Raw genomic sequence first — 23,249 nt, forward strand, 5'->3', positions numbered from 1 at the left:
GGAGCAGGAGTAGGCCATTCAGCCCATCGAGCCTGCTCTGCCATTCAATGAGATCATGGCTGATCATCCAAACTCAGTACCCTGTCCCTGCCTTCTCCCCATATCCCTTTAGCCTTACGAAATATATCTAACTCCTTCTTGAATATATTTAATGAATTGGCCTCAGCTGCCTTCTGTGGTAGAGAATTCCACAGGTTTACCACTCTCTGGGTGAAGAAATTCCTCCTCATCTGTCCTAAATGGCTTACCCCTTATCTTTAGACTGTGACCCCTGGTTCTGGACTCCCCCGCCATCGGGAACATCCTTCCTGCACCTAGTCTGTCTAGTCCTGTTAGAATTTTATAAGTTTCAATGAGATCCCCCTCTCATTCTTCTAAACTCCAGCGAGTACAAGCCCAATCGACCCAATCTCTCCTCATACGTCATTCCTGCCATCCCAGGTATCAGTCTGGTGAATCTTCACTGCACTCTCTCCATGGCAAGAACATCCTTCCTCAGATAAGGCGACCAAAACTGCACACACTACTCAAGGTGTGGTCTCACCAAAGCCCTGTACAACTGCAGCAAGACATCCTTGTTCCTGTACTCAAATCCTCTTGCTATGAAGGCCAACATACCATTTGCCTTCTTAACCGCCTGCTGCACCTGCATGCTTACCTTCAGCGACTGGTGCACAAGGACACCCAGGTCTCGTTGCACTTCCCCTTCTCCCAATCTATTGCCATTCAGATAATCTGCCTTCCTGTTTTTGCCACCAAAGTGGATAACCTCGCATTTATCCACATTATACTGCATCTGCCCAATCACCCAACCTGTCCAAATCATACTGGAGTTTCTCGGCATCCTCCTCACAGCACACACGCCCACCCAGCTTTGTGTCGTCTGCGTCTTTAAATGGGCACTTTGCCTATGGCAGTTTATCCAAATGGTACTAATGGGGCCCGAGGCCAATGTTCCCTTTAAGCTGTGCGGCCGCGCAGTGCTCTGGAGGTCCCACGCAGCCGGTGAGTCGGCTTTTAAATTGGAAAAAACACACGTGTGCGGAATTTTGAATGGGCCACGTAGCTCCCAAAAAATTAAAGGGACCATTGCCCAAGGCCCAATTTTGGGCCGGCCTCGGGCCTCCTGATTGGGAGGTACGTTTTGTGCACGGCGCCCATTTCGGGCCTGAAACCTAGCCTAAAGGAATTTCCACCTCCCTGTGTGATATGAATTGTGTGTGTCTTTGTAACAATCTAATCCATAGCAATCTACCTCAGAACTTTTTAACACATAGTCTTACAGCGAAATTGACAAGTTGCTTTATGTAATCAGTTTTTTTTAAGTTTGGAAAATAGACACACCTAAATTCATATATTTCAATGTACATGTGTCCAAAACTACTACTGAACTATTGCTTGGAAGCTGACTGCTTCAGCAATACAAAGCTCAGCAAACAACTTCACTTAACTTTAACATTGGGATAGAATTTGGTGACTCTGCCATTATTATGGTGCAGAAATTCCAGGAAATTATGACTGTTCCATCTAATGAACTAAACAGACTTAAAAACAGTCCCTCAGGCGAATCAGCTCTCTCTAATTTGAATTTGTGCTTTTTACTGCCCATCGGTTCAACCTTCAAACATCTGTTTTCAACACTTCCTGGCCTGAGTAGCATCACATTGCAATGGGTTTTTATTTTGGCCATTGGCCACACCGCTCCCGATCCGGCACTATGCTTGTTGCGGGTATTCTTATTCATTTTTCAGCAACTTGTGGTGTAAATTTGTCACTGGAAGATCAGGAAGCACAGCTGTCTATGGCATTCAGCAAATTCCAGGCCATTATGTTGAATAGTGGTAAAACTTGTTAATTCTATTATTTGTGACAGATTACAAGAATGTTAGAAATCTCTCTCTACCCTAAATATTTCTCTGAAATGTCAGTTTAGTTAAAAATAAACTGGAAAATTGGCAAAACCCCACCTTTCCAGGAAGGATTGTATACCTGTGTAGTTTTATTATTTGAACTGTTCCTTCCATCAACACTTATTTCTCCACTGACCATTTTTGTCATTGTTGGTTAATTTTCTAGTCTTGTATTTGGTTAACAATGAACCTTCTTTGAGATAAAAATATGGAGTAGGTTATTGCTTCATTATATTAGATTTTCCAGTAAATTGCTGCCAAAATGATGGCCATAGAAGTGCTTCGTATTGGGGCCATTAACCTCACCACTAGTTTGGAAACAATTTTTGTGTACATTGCTATGGATTCTGTTCTGAATAATACAAAATCATTTTTGTTCCGCTGGTATCCATTTGATAGAATTAAATTCTATGTTTACATTGCGCAGAGGTATTTTTATATTTAGCTGGTGATGTTAAGCTATATTGGATTGGCATTGTAAAGGTTAGCCTGTTAGCCTTTTCTGATTACTTATTGGATTTTTCTCATGGAGCTCTCCCAATAGCAAGTACATTATTGAGACAGAGATAAAGTGTAGGTAGTGTTACTGATCAATTGTAATTGATTTGTATGGAGAGCTTTGATGGGAAGCAAGGTTCATTTGCATGGGCAGTAATGTGTCAGTAATTACGCCATGTACAAAGATCTGTGTCTCTTACTGCAAAGAATTTGTCCAGATAAAATTATTTAATTTAGCATCCCTTTTCATGGTGTAGCCCCTAGGTGTAAATAATCCTATGCAACAATCAATTTTATTGTTACAGGCCACAGCCCACAATCACAAGGTGCTTTGTTTTTAGTCTCTACAGAAATTATAGTTAGAATCTAAAATTGGGGAACCGCTAACAGCCAGCTTTAAAATTATAAACACTGCTTTATATTAAAATAGAAATGGAAGGTGAAATCTAGTAAGAATTTATTGATTTAATGTCGCCTCTAGCAAACCAAAAGCACATTTTGGGCAGTAGAAATGATTGCCTTTTCTAATTACTTTATCAGATTTTGCTTATTGGACCTTTTCCAATGGCAAGTAGGTAAAGGTACCATTAAATGCAGCACTTGGCCAGGCACACCGGATGCCCATGCTTGATTGCCAGTCTATGCTAAGGCAACTGATCTCAGATAGGGTAGCAATTATGCTGCGTTTCTGAGCTAGAAAGGTGAAATTCAATCATGGGTGTAACTACTGATCACTATCTTGTGTATCCTCTCGCCACACACCCCGATTGGAAAGTGCATGTGTTCACATGTTTGGTGATGAGGTTGGACTTGGCCAATATCTTTTCACAGTCAAATAGCCTGCTGAAATTCAATATCTAGGCTCATACACTAAGAGTTGCTGGATAGCCATTTATTATCACCTCAAAATAAAGTTTTTTTTAGTAGGCTCAGTTACTGGAACAACCTCCTCTAAAACTGGTGGTATCCAACCAGATTGACTGCTGACAAATTTATGCAACAGCAGATGCTACACAAATGTTTTCAATATGGATCAAAATTTTTGCTTCGATTTTTATCAAATGAGCTAAAAGTAGCAATAGATGCGAATAATTAAGCAGTAGCTATTGCTGTGCTCTCCTGTGGGTAGCACCCTTGCCTCTAAGTCAGAAGGTCGTGGGTTCAAGTCCCATTCCAGGGTCTTGATCGCAAAAATCTAGGCCGACGCTCCAGTGCAGTTCTGAGGGAGTGCTGCACTGTCGGAGGTGCCATCTTTCGGATGAGACGTTAAACTGAGGGCCCCGTCTGCTCTCTCAGGTGGACGTAAAAGATCCCAGGCCACTATTTCGAAGAAGAGCAGGGGAGTTATCCCCCGGTGTCCTGGCCAATATTTATCCCTCGACCAGCACCACGAAAATAGATGATCTGGTCATTATCACATTGCTCTTTGAGACCTTGCTGGGTGCAAATTGGCTGCTGCATTTCCTACATTACAACAGTGACTACACTTCAAAAAGTACATCATTGGCTGTAAAGTGCTTTGGAACATCCGGTGGTCATGAAAGGCACTACCTAAATGCAAGTCTTTCTTTGTTTATAAATATGTTAGTATGTCAATGCTCTTTAATATCAATTTTAAATTAATTTTCAGGAGGAGACCCTCTGGGACAATTTGCCATTGAGCACATTCAGAATGAATGGAAGGTTTATGTCAGGAAGTCTTTGGATAGAGAGAAGAAGGATCATTACCTTTTAAACATTACAGCTACTGATGGGTCTTTAGTGGCCAAAGCAGTCGTCGAAGTTAAAGTTCTTGATGCAAATGATAACAGTCCTATTTGTGAAAAGGTAAGTGTTATATGGGTAGGAATTACTGTTGGCAATTATTGTACAAATACTTAACATGTTTGCATCAAATTCCTTTCTCCATTATTTTAACTAAGGCTTAATATCTCTGTTGGAATAGCAGAGAGAAAAATCTTATGTAGTCACATTAAGTGTTTGCACAATAAAACAGTCAATAATTTCTTATTTCTTGAAAGCTACATTGCAGAGTTACACAGTATTTACAGCACAGAAACGGGCCATTCAGCCCAACCGATCCATGCCAGTGTTTATGCTCCCCTCAAGCCTCCTCCCACTTCTCTCCATCTAGCCCCATCAACATATCAGGCTGGATTTTCTCAATGGGGAGCTTTTGGAGGTGGGACTCCCACTTGTCGGGCTTTAGTCCCGCCTCCATTGTCTTGTGGCCAACCCATGCTATTTTCCGTTGATTGACCTTGTTAAGCCCGCCCAGCGGACTTAGCAGGCCAATTAATGGAAAGCCGGTTACTGGTGATGTCAGCGAGTGACATTTCATCTATCAAGAGCTTTTAACAGATGAAATGTCTTCGTTTGACGGCTCTGTGAAGCTGTCACGCACTGACAATCTGTCTTCTAAGTTGAGTCTTTACTCAAGACTCAATTAGAAAGCCTTCCTGAGCAGAAAGCAAGAAGGCTGATGCATTTGAGAATGCAGCGGCCATTCTGCTTTCTCTGCCGGTGAGCTGGGGGACTCCTGAGACTTGAAGGGATGAAGCCTGGAGGAAGAAGCAAAAGTAAGTAAAGCTTTTAAAACACTCACCTCACACAATTACCTCTGCACGCATTCACCCATCACTCACCTGCACACCGGACATCTTGGCCCCTCTGACCCCCGCAGACCCACGGCTCGCCTTGCTGACCCTAGCAAGGTTCGGAGCCGTCTGGAAGCCCACACTTTAGGTGGCAAAATAGGGATTATCCAAAAAAACTGCCTGTTAACAGGCAGTTAACTGGCACTAATCCCCTTCCCGCCTCGAGGAGGCGGCTCCCAGCGCGGGTCGGGTACCCGCCTCCTGGGAAGATGGCACGGAGGCGGGTTGGGCACCCGCCCCCAGCAGATTCTGCCATTTTCCTGGCAGTCCCGCCTCCCCAGGGCTGGCAAAATCGCCCCATCCTTCTATTCCTTTCTCCCTCGTGCTTATCTAGCTTCCCCATTGAATGCATCGATGCTATTCTCCTCAACTACACCTCATGCTAGCGAGTTCCACATTCTAATCATTCTCTGGGGAAAGAAGTTTCTATTGATTTTAGAGTTTACAGTAATAATTTTTATTTTAAAAGATGTATTCGGTGAATTCTTACTGCCTTTATAAGGTTCAGCTTTGCTATTTTGCAGATTATTGTCTTTTTAGAAATAGTAAAGAAGGAAACTAGACAACGTAAATTCAGCCTTTAAAAGGTTACAGGAGTATATCAAATCTGGCTAAGTGACATAAATCAGATGTATCAAGCAGATGGTGTTGCTCAGCTGTGAGTAATTCTGTAAACAAGATGCTGGATTGGATTCATAGAAAGTTAATGACACACGTGATGAAAACAACCAAAAAAATATTCTCAAGCATTTATCCTCCACATACATTAAGATAGATGCATTACCCAGTGGAATAAACCGCAGAGAGTGCATTTACAAGAGTCTTGCCCATTGTAGCTTATCAACAGCTACATGTTCCTTCTCTCCTCCTGTGATTCTGTGCAGAATGAGTCACTGCTCCGGATGAACAGGCATGTTTTTCTCCCCCATCAATAGCTGTGTTTTACTGTTCTTCTCCCAGTAGGAAAAAGTTCTTGCTTCATCTCTTTTTGAATTAGTGGTCAATTCTATTCATTTTTTTATACAGCTCTTATAATTTTTATTAACTTTATATGTTTGAGTTAGCCAAGAAAAATGTTATCAACATAATTAGGCAGGGATTTTCTTGTTTTTATCTTGAACAATTTGTTTTAGCTGAATCAGCGCTTGATATTAATCTATTTCTGTACTAAGAGACGAAATTAAACTCTCAACGGCCTGTTTTTCCGGTGTTAAATCGGGGTTAGAACTCAAAATTTTACCTTGTAATCTGACGCATCTGAACTGTGCTGGAAATGCACTGGACACCGTATTAGCTCGGCCAATTTTTAGTTATCCAGAGGTGGACAGGTGTTAAGCTTCTTTAAGTGTGCAAATCAAGGTCCAGTTGTAGGATCCCAAATGTAAAATTCAGGTACAAGTGAGCAGAATGTACACCACACACACTCTACCTAAATGTACCAGATGTTGTGCAGCCTAACCAGCAATCCTTCAAGGAACTGCTGGAGGCTGCTCAAAAAACAGCCGAAGAAATTTCCAGATTTGACTTTTGTGGGCAGAGGAGAAGGAGGAGTGGCTCTTCTTGGACGCACAAAAAAACTTATTTGAGGCATTTGGAATCACCTACTCCGCCCCTTCACCCAGACCCAGCCTGCCTTCCCCAACTGGGGTAGCCATTGAGCACCCACAGCTCGCTGGCAACATTTAAATGAGACCCAAAGCCAAATTTGGGGGATTCCCAGCCATTTTTCAGCCTCAACTGGGGATCTTGCAAATATTGAGGGTGGGGAGATGACTGCAGCTGCAGGATTCCAATGTCTGCAACAAGTTTAAGGACCAGGCCGCATCCTCAACTGTTACCATACAGCGGCTTCCATTCAGAATCACAAATTGCACTAATAAGGGGCATAAGATACAAAACCCCTTGTTCCATTAAACTGCTGTTGTGGCCATTTAAACTCTCTTTGGCCTGTGCCTATGTCTAGCAATATCAGATGCCTGTTGTATAAAATATCATTTACGTCCACCGTTACTGAGGTGATAAAGATGGGAGACAGAAAGTACAGTGTTACACCAAAACTATTGCCTCATTTAAATCGGCTTTACTAGGCCAAGCCATAGAGAAGGTCCCCTTAGGTCAGGAAATGCTTGCATGCTATGTTCTATTATTACTCTGTTTTTCTGATCATTGATGAGTCCCTTGCCTCAAGGGCACATACTCTCATGTCTCAGAAGTAATTAAGAAGGTGTGGTGGAAGAAAAGGGCCATTCAGCCTATTAAGTCCATTCCTTCCACTGTTTATGCTTTATCATCAACTTGAATCGTCTTTCTTACCTGGTATTTCTCCAGCTCTACGTTAAGGCTGTTAATTAACTAAGTATTCACTTTTTTTTCCTGCTCATCTGTTCCCCATATCTATTACTCTCGGTGAAAGAAAATTCTCCTCATTTGTAGTTTCACTTGAGGCTTCTTAATTTTATTCCTATGTACAAAAATACACTGCCATTTGCTTACAGATTAGCTTTCTTCTACATTATCAGCACTTCTCAGCATTTGAAAGGTCCTCTCAATCTTCTGCAATGAAAACAAGATCAGCTCTTATAATTTGTAGTGCTAAGTCTAATAATCATCCTTGGGACTTTTCTCTAATCCTGTTCCAATTCATCATGTCCTTCAGAAGGTAGGTGCCCAAAATTGTATACCATATCCCAAATGTGACGTATACAAGGTTAGAATTACCTTTGCTTCAATTTATGACCCAACATTCTTGAGATACAGTGTGGTACCCACTTAGCCTTGTTGAAATCAGCCTCACATTTCAGCAAAAGGTCAGCAAGCAACATAAATCCACACATGTTTGCAATTTTCTGTTCCATGTGGATTACTTTATATTGATCTATGTCTGCTGTTCCTCAGCACATACACTTAAAGCACGTGAGCAGAATTTTATGGAGGTTGGTATGAAAGGTTATCTTAGCATTGGGATTATACAGTTATATCAAATGATATTTCTTGATAGATAGATATATAGATTATATCTTATGCCTGCATCCACTTGCTGTCAACTTATTCCATTATATATTCCTGTGTTCACATTTATAATAGATACTGCCTATGTAAATTTACCATACTGTAATTGTACCCTCCCTCTAGTAGATGCATTACAGTGCCATTACTGCCAGGAGGGTCTAATTGTAATGGGTCAGGTTTATATGAGCAGCTTGCATTATAAATGTGGCTATCGAAATTCATAATAAAAATATAGAAAATAAGGACAGAATGTATGACTTTAAAATAAGGACTGAATTACATCAACACACCCTGGTCCAATTATCCCCCATTCTTCAGTCCCACTTGACCTAAAGCTTACACTTAATTTCAGTTCTCCATGTGCAATACCATGGGAGATCAACTTGTATTAAAAATAGCCACTGTGTTACAATAAGATCTTCAGTGACATCAAACTATATAGCTTCATGCCATCGCACCAGCGCATTTGTCCGCTAAGGGTGAATGTTTGGTGGCAAGAGAGGAAACAAATGGCTGAAAAAGATTGACCGCACAATAGAAATAAATGAAAAGTGATGAGGTATAATTGATTTAGTAGGATTTTAAAAGATTTTCAATATTAACAGTGGATCTATAAAATATCATGCGAAACTACAGCAGCATCTTTCTTCCATGTCTCTATCATCTGCCATTATTTCAAGTTTTTTTTGCGGGGGGGTGGGGGGGGGGGGGGGAAACATAGGAACATAAGAATTAGGAGCAGGAGTCGGCCTGGAAAATGGAAAATTGTTCAAAGCAATATATTGTACATGATATTTCTTTTTAGACACTATACACCGAGACCGTTGCGGAGGATGTTCCTTCTGCCAAACTAATCCTTGTGGTGTTTGCCGACGATGCAGATATTCGTTCAAATGCAGAAATCACTTACACGCTCCAAGGAACTGGTGCAGAGAAATTCAGACTAGATCCAGGCACTGGTGAGAATATTCCCACTGTTCTATTGTAGTAAGATATAATGGCCCGGATTTTGCGGTGGTAATGACGGCGAAACTGTCATCATTCGCTGTTAATACACTCTGAAACTGACAACAACGTCAGGATTTAGCGCATGTGCAGATAAAAGCGGAAATCCTGAAGTTGCGGTCAGTCAGTGCTCCGCCACAGGTTACGCTGTGGAACTCCCCAGAGCCAGCAATCAATTGAAATCACGCTGAAGAATGAAAACTTCCCCTATTATGCTGGAACATCGCTATTAACCCCCCCCCCCCAAAAAAAAGTAAAACCTTGTTGAAAGAGGTATAATTGGGTTTTTAATGGCGTAGTGATTGCTGAACAACCGTTCTGGCCCTGAAAAACTAATTTTATATTTGTAGAATGTCAAATGTTTCCATTAATATGATTACGAATTACATATATTTTTAAAGTAATATTTTTTAAAGTTTGTTTATGATAATTCATCTTCTACCATAATCCTATGTGTATGTCCCAATCTTTATCTCGCTCTATGTAAAATTTATAAAAAGTATATTAGAATCTGTGCACTTTACTTTCTGTGAGAATTCTTCAATGTGATTGGCTGCTAGCCAGCTTGACGATATCACTGCTGCTGGACGCTGGAGATTCGCTTGATTTGACGCCAGATTCAAACAAAAGTTGGGTTAGTTGAAATCGACGCCACAGAGATCGCTATATCTTTGTGGGCAGCTTTCTTCGAGGTCGGTGGCGAGCGCCTACGCTTCGCCACTGACCGCAAATTCCGGGCCAATACCTTTGTTTATTTTGCATGGTTTATGCTCATTTAAGGATGCGTCCAAACTTTGCAAGGATACACTCTTGTTTCCGCAGTTGAATTGATTTATATTACTGTAAATCTCAGTCTCCAGGAAGTTAATTACAATCATTTATGGAATGAAAGTATATGGCAACGTCGAAACCAAAAGCTTGGGTACTGTTGGGTATATATTATAAATTTGTTAAATGGTATGGCTTTATCAGATAACTGGAGAATATAATGCTAAAAAGCTTTTGAGTTCTAAAATCTGTTGAAAGCCAAATGAATTTTAAATATTATTCATAAAATTTAAAACTTGTCATTTAATAAGCATTTCTGTAATTAACTTGTATTTTACTTGAATATTAGGTGAATTGAAAACTTTAGCTCCACTTGATCGTGAGCAGCAAGCAGTTTATAACCTATTGATGAGAGCCACTGATGGTGGAGGTCGCTTCTGCCAGGCTGATGTTGTTATAATACTGGAGGATGTGAATGACAACGCACCAGAGTTTTCATCTGATCCCTACACTGTATCAGTCTTTGAAAACACAGCTAATAAAACACTGCTGACAAGAGTTCAAGCTACTGATCCAGATACAGGTAAGCTTTACTCCAGTGATAGTAAGTAACCACTCTTGTTACAACACAGTCCTCGGAAACTAAGCAAATTTATAAGATGTTACCAGATGTACTTTACAATGAAAGTCCTATTTAGAAATCAAAAAAATACAACTTCCCAGTGTTGGAAATACAGTAACTAGAACTCCTGACTCGTAAATGCATTTCAGAAAATACAGCAATATTCAGAAATAAAGGATAGTCGATGATTTGTCAAACCATTAATGTATTTTTAAGTACTGTTTTAATGCAGGAGTGACTTCCTGTAAATCGAAAGTGATAGCATGTTTTTTCTTGGGATGTGGCATGGCTGCATTTATTACAAATCCATAGTTACCCTGCGAAGGTAGTTGTGGGCCTTCTTGAACTGCTGCAGTCCTTGTGCTGATAGCACGCCTTCACAAGAGCTGTATATCCAAGTTTACAGATGACACTAAGTTAGGAGGCACAGTAAATTGTGTGAATGGGGGAGGAAGTTACAAAGGGACATAGACAGATTAAATAGGCAGATTGCATTCAATGTGGGGGAATGTGAGTTAGTCAACTTTGGATCCAAAAAAAAAAGGGGATTATTTTATTAATGGCAAGGAACTGTGGAGGAGCAAAGGGATTTGTGTCCAGGTACATAAATTACTAAAAGATAATGCACAGGTACAAGAAGTAATCAAAAAACATTAGCCTTTATCTAAAGAATTTGGAGTACAAAGGAGAGGAAGTTATGCTTCAGTTGTACAGAGCTTTGGTCAGACCCCATCTGGAGTGCTGCATTCGGTTTTGGGCACCAAACCTCAGGAAGGATATATTGGCCTTGGAGCGGGTGCAGCACAGATTCATCAGAATGATACCGGGGCTAAAAGGTTAAATTAGTTGGAAAGGTTGCATAACCTTGGCTTATATTCCCTTGAGTTTAGATGGTTGAGGTGATTTCATCGGGGTGTTTAAAATGATAAAAAGGATTTGATAAGGTAGATACAGAAATGTCATTTCTTCTGGTGGAGGAATTCAAAACAAGGAAGCACAATCTTAAAATTAGAGTTAAGCCATTCAGCAGTGAAATTGTAAAGTACTTTTTCATACAAAGGGTAGTAGAAAGGTAGGATTCTCTTCCCCAAAAGGCTGTGGATGTTGGGTCAATTGACACTCAAGACTGAGAGCAACAAATTTTTATTGGGTAAGGGTATCAAGGGACATGGATTCAAGATGGGTAAATGGAGTTGCGGTACAGATCAGCCACGATCTAATTCAGTGGTGGGCACAATGTGACCCGCGGGCCATATCCGGTCCGCTGGACGGGACAGAAATAGAACGCAAGCCGGAGCTCGAGCTGCACATTAGTCACTTTCACTTCTCGTGGGTCAGAGACTGACCCGAACTGCAGCCTGAAAACACACAGTAATACTTAATTCAGTTTATCAATTCACAAAAGCGATTTCCCCCCCCGGCCCGATTTTAAAAGGATCCGTTCCGTGATTCTGGGCCCAAATGGCGGACGTTTGTACCCAGAATGCACTGTGTATTCAAATACGCCCTATCCATTTTAGAGCTGCTCATCTCCACGACTCTCTTACCAAAGAGGGAGATCAGCACTGTGTCTTTCCTATCCCGGCTTGCGTTCTATTTCTGTCCCATCCAGCGGACCGGATACGGCCCGCGGGTCACATTTTGCCCACCACTGAATTAGATCATGGCTGATCTGTACCGCAACTCCATTTACCCGGAGTACGACGGTAGGGGGTTCTCATCACCACCTTAGACACAGGAGTGGATCCTGGAGCACAGGGACTCCAGCTAATACTGCACATGCCCTCTTTGGTTATAGAGTAGCGTGTTTAATCTGCCACCATTTTTGTGGTCACTATTGTTTCTGTCATAATGGAGGGCCCTTCATTTCAACCTTGCTGTAGGTGGGGGACTGTGAGGTGGGTTTATTTCTGCTGGGTCAGAGTTCATGCTAATTGGAACTACTGTTGTGTCTGGACTGTGCTGGGGCTGATGAAGGGTTCTGCGCACTGAATCATTTCAAGAATAGCATTGCACAGAGGTAGCCTTGGAATCAAATAGCAAAATAAGGAACAATGGATACCTGCATGGGGTACTGGAAACACCATGACAAACAGCCAGCTGCACAGTCAAACATGTAACCTCTGTATATTTTCAAAGACAGTGCCAATGTAGCTGGTTAGTTTCAAAAGCTCTTACTCAGGGATGGCCAATTATTTGGGCTGAAGGGCCACTTAACAATACTGCAGGCGCAGTATCTCTCCTAGTGGCAGGAGCTGGTGAGCGGCCTGTGCGGGATCTTAGGGACAACATTGGTGTGCGGCCCTCAACGGCTCACCAAAACTTGTTAAGTGGCCCTCCAGCCCAAATAATTGCCCACCCCTGATCTATTTGAACGGCGGAACAGGCTCAAGGAGCTGAATAGCCAACTCCTATTGTTTGTGAGAGTTATTTTAAAGTGAATAGCAGATGGCAACACATCAATTCTTAATCATTTGTTCCACCTCCATATACAAACAGGATATTGTCATTGTCCCATGGGGAAAATCATTTGGGGCTCTATCCATTCAAGTCAATAGTACTCCAGGCAAACAAATAGGGCTTGAAAATCCTTGGCCCTTTCAATGCACTCGAGCTGTAGCTCTAGCAAGAGTGGACTGGAAATCGGGCTGGAACCCAGATACGCCTAATATTAGAGGTCTTAAGTTTTGTGAGGGGTGGAGCCTCTGTCACCAGAAAACCAGTGGCATCAGAATGGATGGGGCTTCCTACTTTGGGAGTTTGTTTCCCGAGCTGAAGAATAGGTCGGAGCAGGTTCGGCATCCCGATGCCCAAAGATAAGAGGTATAACGGCCTCCTGAATGACAGCTGTAGGGGTCACCTTTGGTGATTGTAACACTTGATACTGTTGATGTTAGTTATAACTGAGATTTACAATTTTATAACTTGCCAATTTTTTAAAGCAGCATTATTTGATTTTTTTTTTATGACAGTTTAACAAGGGAATCTCTAGTATGACTAAACAACAATTACCCAGAAATACTATACTCCCTTACCAACAGTGTTATTTTTAGCTCACATAAGGCTGATATTCTTATGTGACTGGTAATTTTAGTGAAAATGCAGAAATGGGATCAATCGTGTCAGTGCAATTAAGCAAATCATTCATCATGGTAATGTTCTGTACACGAATCATCCATGCTGAGCGCTGAGGGAACAGTGAAGCCCAATAGCAGTTACATGAGTGCAGCATACGTTGTTAAGCATATGTTTCTCAGCACGATGAATTCAACAAAGATTTTATCCACATTGTTAATTTTCTAGGTCTTTTCTTCAGTAAAGTTGAAGTGATTTCAGCGGTAATTATTCTAAAAGGAATTTGCACATTTTAAAATAAATTTTAAGATATTTATGAATAATCTTATCAATCAAGCCTCTACATGCATCATATAAATTATTTATCTTGGTGGCATAACGGCTGATCTTGTATATTTACAGTTTATTAATAATGAAATATAGCTTTAGGGTCGCCAACCATGACTATATTAAATAAAGATTTTGGAATATTTTCCCTCAAGTCAGATAAATGATTTTTTTTTTACTAAACTGTCATTGGTTTATTATGATAATTTAGTAAAAAAATGTTCCTTTACCTTTACAGACAAAGAAAAATATACCTCACAGTCTGTATACATATTAGTGAACAATTTATAATTCTGTCTCGTTCACCAGGACTTGATGTTCTGTGGTTCAAAGCAGTGTTGTCACTTTTGGCTCAGAGGTTGAAGTTTGGATACCAACACTATTTTTCAAGTTACAATTTTGTTTATACTTAAAAAAATAGCTAGAGAAGAAAAAAAGTTGTGTATGAAACTTTACAATACATTCAGCACCACTGAACCTTGATTTACCAGGATGGACCTACGAGGGTACATTTTCCAGTTGGTCCTCTGATGATGCATTATGGGCCTGGTGTTGGAACCTGGTTGGGGGGCGGGTGCAGGGTAGGAGGCTTAGAAATCTCTGTAAACAGTCTGCTTTCACAGGTTGATGGGTAAAGGTGAAGGAATGAGCCACTCAAAAGTAAGTAGCCGCCTATGGGGACAAAAATGTTGGTAATTTTTACAAAAAGGATAGAACAGTAACAGTTTATGCAGAACCAGTTGTGTTCAAACTATTTGCAGCCTATTGTGATTTGAGGTAAATAATATATATGAATTACTGCAGAAGGGAAGAGTATTCTCAAATATATAAAAGTGTTTCTGTTGAAAAATAAGATATTCAGAGTAAAAACAAAATGCCCAGCGCAATTCTAATAGTTTGCTAATACTACGTTACAGTTCTTTTTATTTGTTTACTCCATTCAGGAATAAACAATGGAAAAAGAACTATAATGTACTATAGCACCTTTCATCTGATATACAAGTGTATATATACCTTATCACTATAAAAAGATAGTACAATTATGAATTTTATTATATTAAGGACCAAGCATTCCTAAACTTATGCAAGATGTTCATTTTCTATTACTAACTTTATGGAGGTAATTTTAATGCTTCAGTAAACACAATTTACTGGAAACATTCTGCATTATTTCCTTTTTTATTGTTCATGGTTAAAGTGATGACATTGATGAAACTTTTTTTCTTTCTAAATTTTAAATAGGCTTGAATCGTAAGGTTCTTTATTCACTTGTGGATTCTGCAGATGATCACTTCTCCATTGATGAGTTATCTGGAATCATTAGCCTGGAGAAACCTTTAGATCGGGAACTCCAAGCTTCATACAGTCTTACTGTGAAGGTCACTGATCAAGGCACTCTCAAAAAGCTATCGTCTGTTTGTACAGTATTGGTTTCTGTGCTAGATATCAATGACAACCCACCTGTGTTTGAGCACAGAGAGTACCTGGTCACACTTTCTGAGGATATTCCTTTGGGAACTGAGGTTCTTCAGATATTTGCAGTCAGCAGGGACATTGAGGCCAATGCAGAGATTACATATTCCATCATCAGTGGCAATGAACATGGAAAGTTCAGCATAGATGCAAATACAGGTATTTTATAATTGTAGCTAAATTTGAAAATCATTTGCTCAGTAGTAATACACTGATTATTGTAGAGAATTCAGTAGGTTAAAATCTGAAGGAAATTTTACATAATTTCTGATCATTGGTGTGATGTATTTTTTTTGTTGTCTTTTCTATTAATTTGCCATTTTGTTTTCATCAGGTGCCATTTTTGTGCTTGAAAGCCTGGACTTTGAGACATCTCATGAATATTATTTGACAGTGGAAGTCACGGATGGTGGAACACCTTCACTTAATGATGTAGCAACAGTGAATATTAATGTGACAGACATCAATGACAACACTCCTAAATTTAGCCATGATGTATACATGGCAGTGATAAGTGAAGATGCGCCTCTGGGACAGCTGGTTGTTACAGTATGTTCAAACACATTTCACATTTTTTTCCTCATTTAAGAGTTAAGAATACTTTAATAATATAAAGAAAGAAGAAGGAGCTGACAAGACAGAACTCAAAAGTCAGTTATGAAAAAAAGGCTATTTGGCGCAACTGAACTCAACCCTCTACTACTTTAATTCTCTCAACATAGCCTCTATTGTATTTTGAATAACCCCAATGCTTTTGCCTCTATTCCAAATATTTACCACTCTGATTAACAAGATTTTCTTGAGATCTTTATTGAATTTACTTTTCACTATTCCTTTTTTATGTTCTCTGGTCCTGCCACCTCAGCATGCTTTAAAGTAATCATCATGTTTTGTGAAGAACAAAAAAAAAGTACATACATTAGAAAGGATACAAAGAAGAGTGACAAGCCCTAGGTTCCCAAGAGTGACCCCAAGCCCTAGGACACATAGGCCTAAAAATTCGATTGCTTTGCGCCTCTTAAGGCACTAACGGGGCACAAAGCAACTAGCGCCCGGGTGCGGCGCTGCCAACGCCTCCCGTGAAATTCAGCGGGAGGTTAGCGGCGGCGGTAACCGTTAGCGCGGTGCTGCGCCGCCAGCAATGACGTCATCGCCATGCGCAGCGCCCTGCTCTCGCTCCGGCCGCGATCTTCGGTAGTGCCCCCTGACTTGCTGTCGGACGCTATGTCTGACAGGGTCAAGGGTGCCTACCTGCGGCCGGGGCAGCGCGAATGAAAGGGAAGATGCCGGGCAGCCATTTTTGTTGCTGCCCATCTGCCATCCCTGGCCTCCTATGAAGACCCCCTGCGGGGTGCCGGCTTCGCTCAGTGAGCCCGGCACTTCTCTTGAGTGCTGGGTTCTTGTGCCTGCACTCCGATTCCTGGTGGCCCAGCTAGGCCCCGGGTCGTGCTGCACAAGGCCCCTCCCCTTTAAGAAGTGGAGGAAGGCCTGCAATACCGCGGTGTGGCGCTGCGGCACGTCTCCCCGCGATATTCACTCGCAGCGCCCCAAGAGGGAGGCGGGGTGCTTCCAGTAGCACCCCGCTTCCCTCTTGGGGTGCTAATTTTTCCGGGGCGCTAAAAGTATGGATGAGATGGAATTCAACACACAATAATGCACAAGCATCGAGCAAGACGAGATTAGAAAAGAACTTTTTTGCTGCAATGTGATAGTGGCTATGTGGAACAAACTTCCGGGAAAGGTAGTTGATTTGGGGTCAGTTGGCACCTTTAAAAAGGAGTTGGGTCGATAGTGATTGAGAAGTGGGATTGAGGCTTGGAGAACTATGTAACAATTCTTGCTTAATTTTTTTTTACAGATGATCAAGAAGGATATTAGTGTTGCCTAAAATAGTAGACTAACAGGTGGTGTAGGAGGGTAATTCGTCATAGATTAATTAATCATGGACTCTGGGTGGAGCAGGCTTAATAGACTGAGTGACTGTTTCTCATTCAGAATTTTCTGATGTTCTTATGAGCACAAGCTTCAATTAAATGATGCAGTCATTTCCTACCTAAGCGCACAAGTTAATGCAGTTGGAGTGTTATTTAATTCTTGCATAGACATTTTGCCATTGGCAAGTAAATGTGGGCAATAGGAAAGTGCAAAAACTGTTCACACTTTGGAAGGAATTTAAACATTGATCTGCCATTTAAAAAAAAATAAACCTCTGTCCAGCATGGTGCCTCCACTTACACTGTGGCAAGTTGCCATAGTGATATCCCTGCCCCACTGAGGTGAATGCCACAGTTGAAAAATAATGCAGGCATCCACCGAAAATATGCTATGATTTTTGGACGGGGTCAGGACACATCCATGGGGTGTGTGGATGTTTTGCTCTGCCTCTAATACAGTCCCTGGAGGCTGATAGCTTTTTTCATAGAATCATAGAAATTTATGGCACAGAAGGAGGCCTTCGGCCCATTGTGACTGTTGCAGCCGAAAAAAAGCTAACCAGCCTTATCCCACTTTCCAGCCCTTGGTCCATAGTCTTGTAGGTTACAGCACTTCAAGTACATATCCGAGTAATTTTTAAATGTGATGAGGGTTTCTGCCTCTACCACCCTTTCAGGCAGTGAGTTCCAGACCCCCACCACCTTCTGGGTGAAAAATGTTCTCCTCAACTCCCCTCTAATCCTCCTACTAAAAACTTAAAATCTATGCCCCCTAGTTATTGACCTCTCCGCTAGGAGAAATAGGACCTTCCTATTCCACTCTATCTAGACCCCTCATAATTTTATACACCTCATTTACGTCTACCCTCAGCCTCCTCTGTTCCAAAGCAAACAGCCCCGGCCTATCCAGTCTTTCATCATAGCTAAAATTCTCCAGTCCTGGCAACATCCTCGTAAATCTACTTTGTACCCTCTCTAGCGCAATCGCATCTTTGTTGTAATGTGACCAGAACTGCACGCAGTATTTTAGCTGTGGCCTAACTAATGTTTTATACAGTTCAAGCATAACCTCGCTGCTCTTATATTCTATGCCTCGGCTAATCAAGGAAAGTATCCCATATGCCTTCTTAACCACCTTATCTGCCTGTCCTGCTACCTTCGGGGATCTGTGGACATGCACTCCGAGGTTCCTCTGTTCCTCTACACTTCTCAGTATCCTACCATTTGTTGTGTATTCCCTTGCCTTGTTAGCCCTCCCCAAATGCATTACCCCTCACTTCTCTGGATTGAATTCCGTTTGCCACTTTTCTGCCCACCTGACCAGTCCATTGATATCTTCCTGCGGTCTACAGCTTTCTTCCTCACCATAAACCACATGGCCAATTTTTGGATCATCTGCAAACTTCTTAATGATGCCCCTTACATTGAAGTCTAAATCATTGATATATACCACAAAAAGCAAGGGACCTAGTACTGAGCCCTGGGGAACCCCACTGGAAACAGCCTTCCAGTTACAAAAATACCTGTCGACCATTACCCTTTGCTTCCTGCCACTGAGTCAATTTTGGATTCAACTTGATACTTTCCCTTGGATCCCATGGGCTTTTACTTTTCTGACCGGTCTTCCATGTGGGACCTTGTCAAAAGCCTTGCTAAAATCCATGTAGACTACAACAGACACGCTACCCTCATCGACCCTCCTTGTTACCTCCTCAAAAAATTAAATCAAGTTAGTCAGACACAACCATCCCTTAACAAATCCATGCTGACTGTCCTTGATTAATCCTTTTCATTTCACCCCTGCACTTTCTGTACTCCTCTAGGCTTTCTGCAGTGTTTTGCTCTCGGTATCTGACATAAGCTTCCTTTTTTTTGCTTCATCCTACCTTGTATGCCCCTTGACATCCAGGGGGGCTCTAGATTTGAGAGTCCCACCCTTTTTTCCTTTGTGGGAACATATTTGCTCTGAACCCTCACTATCTCCTCCTTGAATGCCTCCCACTGCTCAGACACTGATTTACCTTCAAGTAGCTGTTTCTAGTCCACTTTTGCTAAATCACATCTCGGCTTAGTAAAATTGGCCTTTCCCCAATTGAGAACTTCTACTCCTGGTCTATCTTTGTCCTTTTCCATAACTACACTAAATCTAACTGAACTATGATCACTACCACCAATATGCTCTCCCACTGATACCCCTTCCACCTGCCCAGCTTCATTCCCTAAAACCAAGTCCAGAGCCGCCCCCTCTCTTGTTGGGCTTACTACGTACTGGCTGAAAAAAAAAGTTCTCCTGAATGCATTTTAAGAATTCTGCCCCACTTTACCTTTTACACTGATTTTATCCCAGTTAATATTAAAGTCGTTGAAATCCCCTATTATTACTGCCCTTTTTTTTGCACTTCTCAGAAATTTGCCTACACATTTCCTCTTCTATCTCCCTCTGAATATTTGATGGTCCCGCATAAGAGATTAGCGTGTAAAGTTAAAGCACAAGGGATTGGGTGCAAGGTACTGACTTGGATAGAGAACTGGTTGGCAGACAGGAAGCAAAGAGTTGGAATAAACAGGTCTTTTTCCGAGTGGCAGGCAGTGATTAGTGGGGTACCGCAGGGATCGGTGCTAGGACCCCAGCTATTCACAATATAAATGATCTAGACGAGGGAACTAGATGTAATATCTCCAAGTTTGTAGGCAACACAAAGCTGGGTGGGCGTGTGTGCTGTGAGGAGGATGCCGAGAAACTCCAGTATGATTTGGACAGGTTGGGTGATTGGACAGATGCATGGCAGATGCAGTATAATGTGGATAAATGCGAGGTTATCCACTTTGGTGGCAAAAACAGGAAGGCAGATTATTATCTGAACGGCAATAGATTAGGCGAAGGGGAAGTGCAACGAGACCTGGGTGTCCTTGTGCACCAGTCGCTGAAGGTAAGCATGCAGGTGCAGCAGGCAGTTAAGAAGGCAAATGGTAGCGAGAGGATTCGCGTACAGGAACAAGGATGTCTTGCTGCAGTTGTACAGGGCCTCGGTGAGACCACACCTTGAGTATTGTGTGCAGTTTTGGTCGCCTTATCTGAGGAAGGATGTTCTTGCCATGGAGAGAGTGCAGTGAAGATTTACCAGACTGATACCTGGGATGGCAGGAATGACGTATGAGGAGAGATTGGGTCGATTGGGCTTGTACTCGCTGGAGTTTAGTAGAATGAGAGGGGATCTCATTGAAACATTTAAAATTCTAACAGGACTAGACAGACTAGATACAGGAAGGATGTTCCCGATGGCGGGGGAGTCCAGAACCAGGGGTCACAGTCTAAAGATAAGGGGTAGGCCATTTAGGACAGATGAGGAGGAATTTCTTCACCCAGAGTGCTGAACCTGTGGAATTCTCTACCACAGAAGGCAGTTGAGGCCAATTCATTAAATATATTCAAGAAGGAGTTCGATATATTTCTTAAGGTTAAAGGGATCAAGGGATATGGGGAGAAGGCAGGGACAGGGTACTGAATTTGGATGATCAGCCATGATCTCATTGAATGGCGGAGCAGGCTCGAGGGGCCGAATGGCCTACTCCTGCTCCTATCTTCTATGTTTCTATGGCCTATAGTACACTCCCAGCAGTGTGATTGCCCCTTTTTTGTTCTTCAGTTCAACCCATATGGTCTCATTTGATGGTCCTTCTAATATATCCTCCCAATGCGTTTCAGCTGTTGCTGGATTCCTGACTTTCATAGATTGAGTAGAAGACAAAAGATGATTGCAGTATTCAGTTTCATTTGCAACTTCTCAGATAATGAAACCTGCAACAAGACCTGGACAGCATTCAGGCTTGGGCTGATAAGTGGCAAGCAACATTTGCACCACACAAGTGCTAGGCAATGACTATCTCTTAACAAGAGAGAGTCTAACCTCCTCCCCTTGACATTCAATGGCATCACCATTGTTGAATCCCCCACCATCAACATCCTGGGGTTCAACATTGATCACCTTCTCAAGGGAAATTAGGGATGGGCAATAAATGCTGGCCTTGCCGGCGATGCCCACATCCAGTGAATGAATCATAAAAACAAAAATAATGCTTTTCTTCCCCTCCTGCTCTGCATAAGGCAAATGCTGAGCAGGAGGGGAGGAAAGGAAAAAAGGGGTTAGGAGGGAGGCAAAAAAGTGTGACGTGGTAAGAATGGAAGGTGATAACGAGGATCTTTCAATTCTCTGGGCCCAAAGTGCCAGAGGAACTTGGAAAGGACAGAAGTAATGGGATTTGTGCTTAAGTGCTGGTAACAAGGTGGGCCATGAGTTTCTGGATGAGTTATAGTTTGTGGAGGGTGTCATTGTTTGTTATTGTGGAGGTCAGTAACAAGAGTGTAGGAGAAATTTAGCATTTTCTGAATTTCCATCTACCAGAAACCGTGGTCTAGGTCCCAGGCTACACACGAGCTACAACTTTATTTATTTTGCAAGAGCGATAGGCTAGTTTTTAAATATGTAAAAGATTTGAGAACACTGCACATTATTACAGATCAGTGTGAGTGAAATTGCGCTTGGTTATTTTTAACAAATGTGTTAGCATGTTTGTATGAAATTCCGCTGTGCACTATTATTGCATTCTAAGCGGAATAATAAATGGGCTAGAAATTCGGTGCCTTGGCGCCTCCCGTTATTGCCTCCGGGGGGCGATAACTGGGCGCTACGATGTTACCGCCGCCCGCGAAATTCACCTGCCGGTTTGCGGCGGTGATAACCTCTATCTGATCATGACATCATCTGGCCGTGCATCACCCTGGACCCAAAATTCATTTCCGCCCCCGGAAGCATTGCTGGGTGAAAACAATGCAAGCTTCAGGGGATGTGCATCGGGCGACCGGTCGCTTTAGAGGCGATGCTTAAAGGCGAGGTGGCCGAGGTAAGTTTTTTTTTAAAGTACCTTTTTTGATTTTTTTTTTGCGGGTTCCTACCCGCAATCGATCGCAGGTTGTCACTCCCTTGGTGGTCCAGGTAGGTGCCCTTTTGCAGACCCTGCAGCGAGGGCCCTTTAAGGGAGGGAAGGAGTCTTCCAACGCGGCAGCGCTGCACGGCCCAGTGTGCACCGCTACAGAACTCACTGCCCCGCCTGCTGCCGATCATGCTCGTAGAGGGAAGTGGAGCACTTGATTTAGCGCTCCACTTCCCTCTTGGAGCGAGAAAACCACATTTTTTAAAATATAGAAAAATATAGCGCCTGGCGCTAATTTTCCAAACTTTTAAAAGTTATCGCCCCAAACCCATTTTCATGCCCAGTGTGTTTTTTAAAAAAAAGTATGCACAAGAGTTCAATACTAAAATGCCAATGAGTTTATTACTAACACTGCTGAGAGCCATTTTCACCCCTTTACTCCTTCATTGCACCCACTGTTCTGTGAGCCTTATAGTGTGGATATTAATTTCGTTTTTGTTTGAACCAAGGTGTAAAATAATTTTCTGATTTAGCTGATGTATAATTGCCAGAATTTGAGTAAAATATAAGAAAGAATGTCAGTGTTATGTAAAAAAAATGGAACCTTCAAATGAGGGCCTTAAGGTGCTGGCCCTGTTTAATTTATAATGAAACATTGTTATTACTTCTGCTGATGTAGCATATGTGCCTGGAACTGAACTTCATTAACATGTGAACACTGATCATGTTTGCAATGGAGGTTATTTCCCAAGAGAATCTATGTGAAAATATATTAGTATTAAGTCTCTCTGCACTGCCAGATGTTAAGGATATGTTAAAAGTTTTAGAATAATGTGATCCTATCATTTTCTGTAGGTCATAGCTGATGATTCAGATGGCCCATCAAACAATCAGATCCACTACTCTATTATTAATGGCAATCAAGGAAGTCCATTTACCATTGACATTACCAAAGGGGAAATAAAAGTGGCACAACATTTGGACAGAGAAAAAGTAAGTAGATTGGAAGTGCACCTACTATACAGTTAAACCTTACATT

The 23,249-nt window shown here is 41.8% G+C and overlaps 1 protein-coding gene across 3 annotated transcripts in view; it reads left to right on the top strand.

Moving 5' to 3' along the window:
- fat1a (FAT atypical cadherin 1a) overlaps positions 1–23,249 on the top strand; it is a 274,663-nt gene that overhangs the window by 216,684 nt on the left and 34,730 nt on the right. For all 3 annotated transcript variants that reach the window (XM_085970887.1, XM_085970905.1, XM_085970896.1), the window contains 6 exons: positions 4,039–4,235; positions 8,880–9,033; positions 10,197–10,430; positions 15,114–15,503; positions 15,679–15,893; positions 23,066–23,203. In XM_085970887.1, the coding sequence (XP_085827013.1) occupies positions 4,039–4,235; positions 8,880–9,033; positions 10,197–10,430; positions 15,114–15,503; positions 15,679–15,893; positions 23,066–23,203 (1,328 nt within the window). The remainder of the gene's footprint in view (positions 1–4,038; positions 4,236–8,879; positions 9,034–10,196; positions 10,431–15,113; positions 15,504–15,678; positions 15,894–23,065; positions 23,204–23,249) is intronic.

The sequence above is a fragment of the Somniosus microcephalus genome, chromosome 2, assembly GCF_052327205.1.
Source record: "Somniosus microcephalus isolate GS21.2 chromosome 2, FLI_Smic_1.0, whole genome shotgun sequence".
In the NCBI taxonomy this organism is placed as follows: domain Eukaryota; kingdom Metazoa; phylum Chordata; class Chondrichthyes; order Squaliformes; family Somniosidae; genus Somniosus; species Somniosus microcephalus.